This window comes from Ananas comosus, unplaced genomic scaffold (genome assembly GCF_001540865.1).
Source record: "Ananas comosus cultivar F153 unplaced genomic scaffold, ASM154086v1, whole genome shotgun sequence".
NCBI classification, from domain to species: domain Eukaryota; kingdom Viridiplantae; phylum Streptophyta; class Magnoliopsida; order Poales; family Bromeliaceae; genus Ananas; species Ananas comosus.
Genome location: NW_017892078.1, coordinates 1 through 4129, shown reverse-complemented (window position 1 = coordinate 4129; position 4129 = coordinate 1). Strand labels below are relative to the sequence as shown.

Below are 4129 nucleotides of genomic sequence, written 5' to 3'. Positions count from 1 at the left end.
GCGATGGCGGAGGGGATCGCATTCGACTTGGTCAAAGGAGTGCTGGGCAAGCTGGGCTCCGCTCTCTGGGACGAAATCGGGCTGCTGCGGAGCTTCAAGGACGACGCGGACGACCTCAGAAGCAACTTCTCGGCGATACAGGCGGTGCTTCTCGACGCCGAGGAGCGAAGCAGCGCTGGGAAGGAGACCCACGCGCTGCGCGACTGGCTGCGCAAACTGAAGGACGCCGCCTACGACCTGCTGGACGAGATCCGGACGCAACAGCAGTATCCCGAGGTGCAGAATCATCAACACCAGCCAGCTGGAAAGGTACGTGGATTTCTGTCCCGCGCTAATCCGATGCATCTGAAGTTTAAGGTCAAGATGGCGCACAGGATGAAAGCGCTCCGAGAAAAGATCGGTAAGATCGCGAAACAGAGGCATGATTTCGGTCTTGCCGAAGCTGGCCCTGGTCGGCAGGCTGAGTTCAAACGCCCTGACACATATTCAGTCGTCGACGAAAAGACAATAGTTGGGAGAGATGGTGATAAAGAGGAAATTGTGAAGCTCCTGTTAGAGACGGGCGGCGATCACGACGTGTCGGTCATTCCGATAGTGGGATTGGGAGGATTGGGGAAGACGACGCTCGCTCAGATGGCCTTCAACGACGGGCGGGTTACGGATCAGCAGTGCTTTGATCTATGGGTGTGGGTCTGCGTGTCTACTGATTTCGACATGAAGACGATTGCAAAGCCGGTGATATCTGCAGCCGGAGAGAATTGTGCTCTTGATAACTCGGATGCCGTCGCCAGTTGTCTTGTTAGGATCTTTAGCCAGAAGAGATTTTTGCTGGTGCTGGACGATGTATGGAACGAAGATCAGGAAAAGTGGGAGAATTTGAAGGTCTTATTTAAGGACAGCAAGAAGGGAAGTAAAATTTTAGTCACCACGCGGAGCAAGAAGGTTGCCACGATAATGAAAACAGTCGAACCACACCATGTGAAAGTCTTATCAGATGATGATTGTTGGACATTGTTCAAAAGACGGGTATTCGATGATGGGGAAGAGAACTACTATCCGAGTTTGGTCGCAATCGGAAAGCAGATAGTTAAGAAGTGCGGCGGTGTGCCGTTAGCAGCAAATGCTTTAGGAAGTATGATGCGCTTTAAGAGCAGGACAGAGGATGCATGGTCCGCTATTAGAGATAGCGAAATTTGGAGTCTGAAAGAAGAGAAAACTATTTTACCATCGTTAAAGTTGAGCTACATTCAGATGCCGTCGGCTTTGAAGCAGTGCTTTTGTGACGCCCCAACTTCCCAGGAGGTCACCCATCCTAGGACTACTCCCGTCCTAGCACGCTTAACTCTCTTAACCTCTTAGGCCTTGCTACCACCCAAAATGCTTAAGCTGGGTTAAGAGTTTAGCCCTATTATATCTTGTATATAGGACTACCCGGGGTCTCACAGCTTTGCTTACTGCTCCATATTCCCCAAAGACTATGAGATTGACAAGGATGACTTGATCCGGCAATGGATTGCTTTAGGCTTCATTTCATCGCATGAAACATGGACTTCGACGGAAGATATCNCAAGGAGAGCATAAGTATATGTGCCTATTATTTGGAGGTAAAAAGATATTAGTTATTATCTAAACTATACTGCACTTTGAAAGTGGACAACTGGGCTCTATGAATTTTGATTTTAATTCGTAAACCTTATATATGCTCATTTTGATAAAAGAAATTTTCTTCGAAAGATTTGTAGATTCTTTTAAAATTTAGTCTCTTTCGTTAAACAAAGTGCAAAATGTTTCATACAATAAAAAATATTCTTTTTATCAAATTTTAAAATGTTTTATCAAAAAACATTTAGTATCCTTTCGAATTCTATAAGGAACATAATAAACATGGCGGAAAGTTAGAGAGTAGAATTAAATTTTTTTAAAGTTCAGTTATTTATCTCAAAGCATAGTATAGCTCATGTAAGGATCATTCTCCTTTAGCTTCTTTGGTGACCACTATTTCCCTTTGAGAAGAGTTTTTTTTTTCCTTTTTTTGCCAGAAAAACAAATTTAATATGTCTACGTGCAACGGTGGAGAATTTTCATTTATGGACTTGTGGTCTTATCTTTCAGGTTTGTGTTGTTCAGCTTGCCGGACAGGAATTGTTGTATGCTGTTTGTGTTTTCGTGATATAAATTAAGTTTTCGAATGTACTATTTTATGATTTGGTTTGATTGTTTGTAATTTTTTGGTGTTCTCTATTCGAGTCTTGAGATATTTTTCTTTACAAATTGAAATAAGGTATCTTATATATCATGCATCATTAGAAAGTGTAAGCAAAATGTACAGCACGTGTTGCACGAGCGTCAGATAAAAAACTTACTATTTTGCGTTGTTGTGGTGCAGGCCGTACCCCTATGAGGAACTAGCGAGTAGCTCGTCAAAAGAGGAGAGCTCACCGAAGCTCTTAAGATGCCTTGACCGTTCGGAGACCAGAATACAAGAATTGCCTGAATCAATTACCAGCCTCTACAACTTGTAAAAATTGAATCTTTCAAGGTGGAGTTCTCTGACAATACTTGACTCAGTTAGCAACCTTCAGAATTTGTACTCACTAAATTTGAGTTCGTGCCAAAAAGTGAGATCACTTGAACCTATATGTCACCTCAAAAACCTGCATTACTTAAACCTATCATGTCTAAAATCTTTGGTGACGTTACCTGAATCCAATGGGAGCCTTCAAAACTTGCATACTCTAAACCTTTCTCACTGCAGTTCTCTAGTATCATTACCCTCGTCGTTATGTGATCTCAAAAACCTATATAACTTAAACCTGTCACTTCTAGATTCTTTTGTGACATTACCTGAATTCATTGGGAGCCTTCAAAACTTGCATATTCTGAACGTTTCTGAATGCTGTTCTCTACAATCATTACCCTCATCGTCAAGTGATCTTCAGCATTTAGAGAAACTCGACATCAGTGGCTGTGGACAATTATGTGAGCTGCCTAAAATGATCCAAAAACTGACCAAACTTAAGAGTCTTGTTAAACAAGAATTGCTCGGAATTGAAGGGCATGCCCCGAGGGATTGGCAAGTTAGTTAGTTTGCAGGAATTGTCTGTTTTTGTCGTCGGCAAGCAAGACTGCGCCGAACATTGTGCTAGCATTTCTGAGCTAGAGCACTTCAAGCTTGTCGGCCAGCTGTGGATCAAGGGTCTTGAAAATGTAACGAGTCCGGTTGATGCCAAGGCTGCAAATTTGATAGACAAGAACCTGCGGAATTTGAAGTTGGAATGGAACGTTTTAAGTGCGGAAGAAGGCATGGATAGTGTACTACCGGCGGAAGGGATGGATACCGTGCTAGAAAATCTTCAACCACATCAAAAGCTATCGAAATTGGAAATAGAAGGCTATGGAGGCGGGAAGTTTCCTAGCTGGATGATGAACAGGATTGGCCAGTGCCTCCCAAATCTCGTTAAAATCAAACTAGCGAATATGCCCGGATGCAGCTCACTTCCGCAGCTGGGGCAACTTCCGTTTCTTGAACAACTAACTATACAAAAAATGCCCGCGGTAACAAATTTGGGCGTCGATAAGTTCCCTGCGCTGACGATACTTAACTTGTCCTCCATGCCGGTGCTGCGAGAATGGGTGACTGTGCTGACGGTGGATGACGAAGAAGGCAGGCGAGAGCGAGTTCCCATTTTTCCGCGTCTCACTATATTGTGGCTTTTAGAATGTCCTCAATTGAGGCCGGAGCCTTGCCTCCCGCCATCGGTTTCGCATATGTTCATTTCTAGAACAAGCAGCGAGAACCTATCATTAATTCTCGAATGCGCGATGCCACTTGGTGATGGTGATGGTGATGGTGATGCCGTCGTTTCACCCCAACCGCCACCAGATAAGGGGCTGCTGAGTCTAGCAATACAAGGATGCCAGCAGCTAACTTGTTTGCCCGAGAGCTTGCGGAGCCTCACGTCCCTCCAGAGCCTGGCAATAGATGATTGCAAAGATCTTGAGAGAATTGAAGATTGGCTCGGGGAGCTCACCGAGCTGCGGTACTTGGCCATCGATGGGTGCAGCAGTCTCCGTTACTTGCCTGCCCACAAGATGACCACACTCAAGAAGTTACAGATTATTGGTTGCC

The 4129-nt window shown here is 44.5% G+C and overlaps 1 protein-coding gene and 1 long non-coding RNA gene across 2 annotated transcripts; both read left to right on the top strand.

The window, feature by feature from the left end:
• Positions 1-3: 3 nt before the first annotated feature.
• On the top strand, positions 4-4123 carry LOC109705302 (disease resistance protein RGA2-like; the record flags this gene model as incomplete). The annotated part of the gene is made up of 4 exons (XM_020226033.1): positions 4-1347; positions 1426-1575; positions 2113-2154; positions 3055-4123. Coding segments are annotated over exons 1-4 (2605 nt in total), but the record flags the coding sequence as incomplete, so codon positions are not given.
• LOC109705303 lies at positions 1568-2241 on the top strand. Its single transcript, XR_002214693.1, has 2 exons — positions 1568-1604; positions 2040-2241. It is a non-coding gene; the product is annotated as an uncharacterized LOC109705303 (long non-coding RNA).
• Positions 4124-4129: the final 6 nt, after the last annotated feature.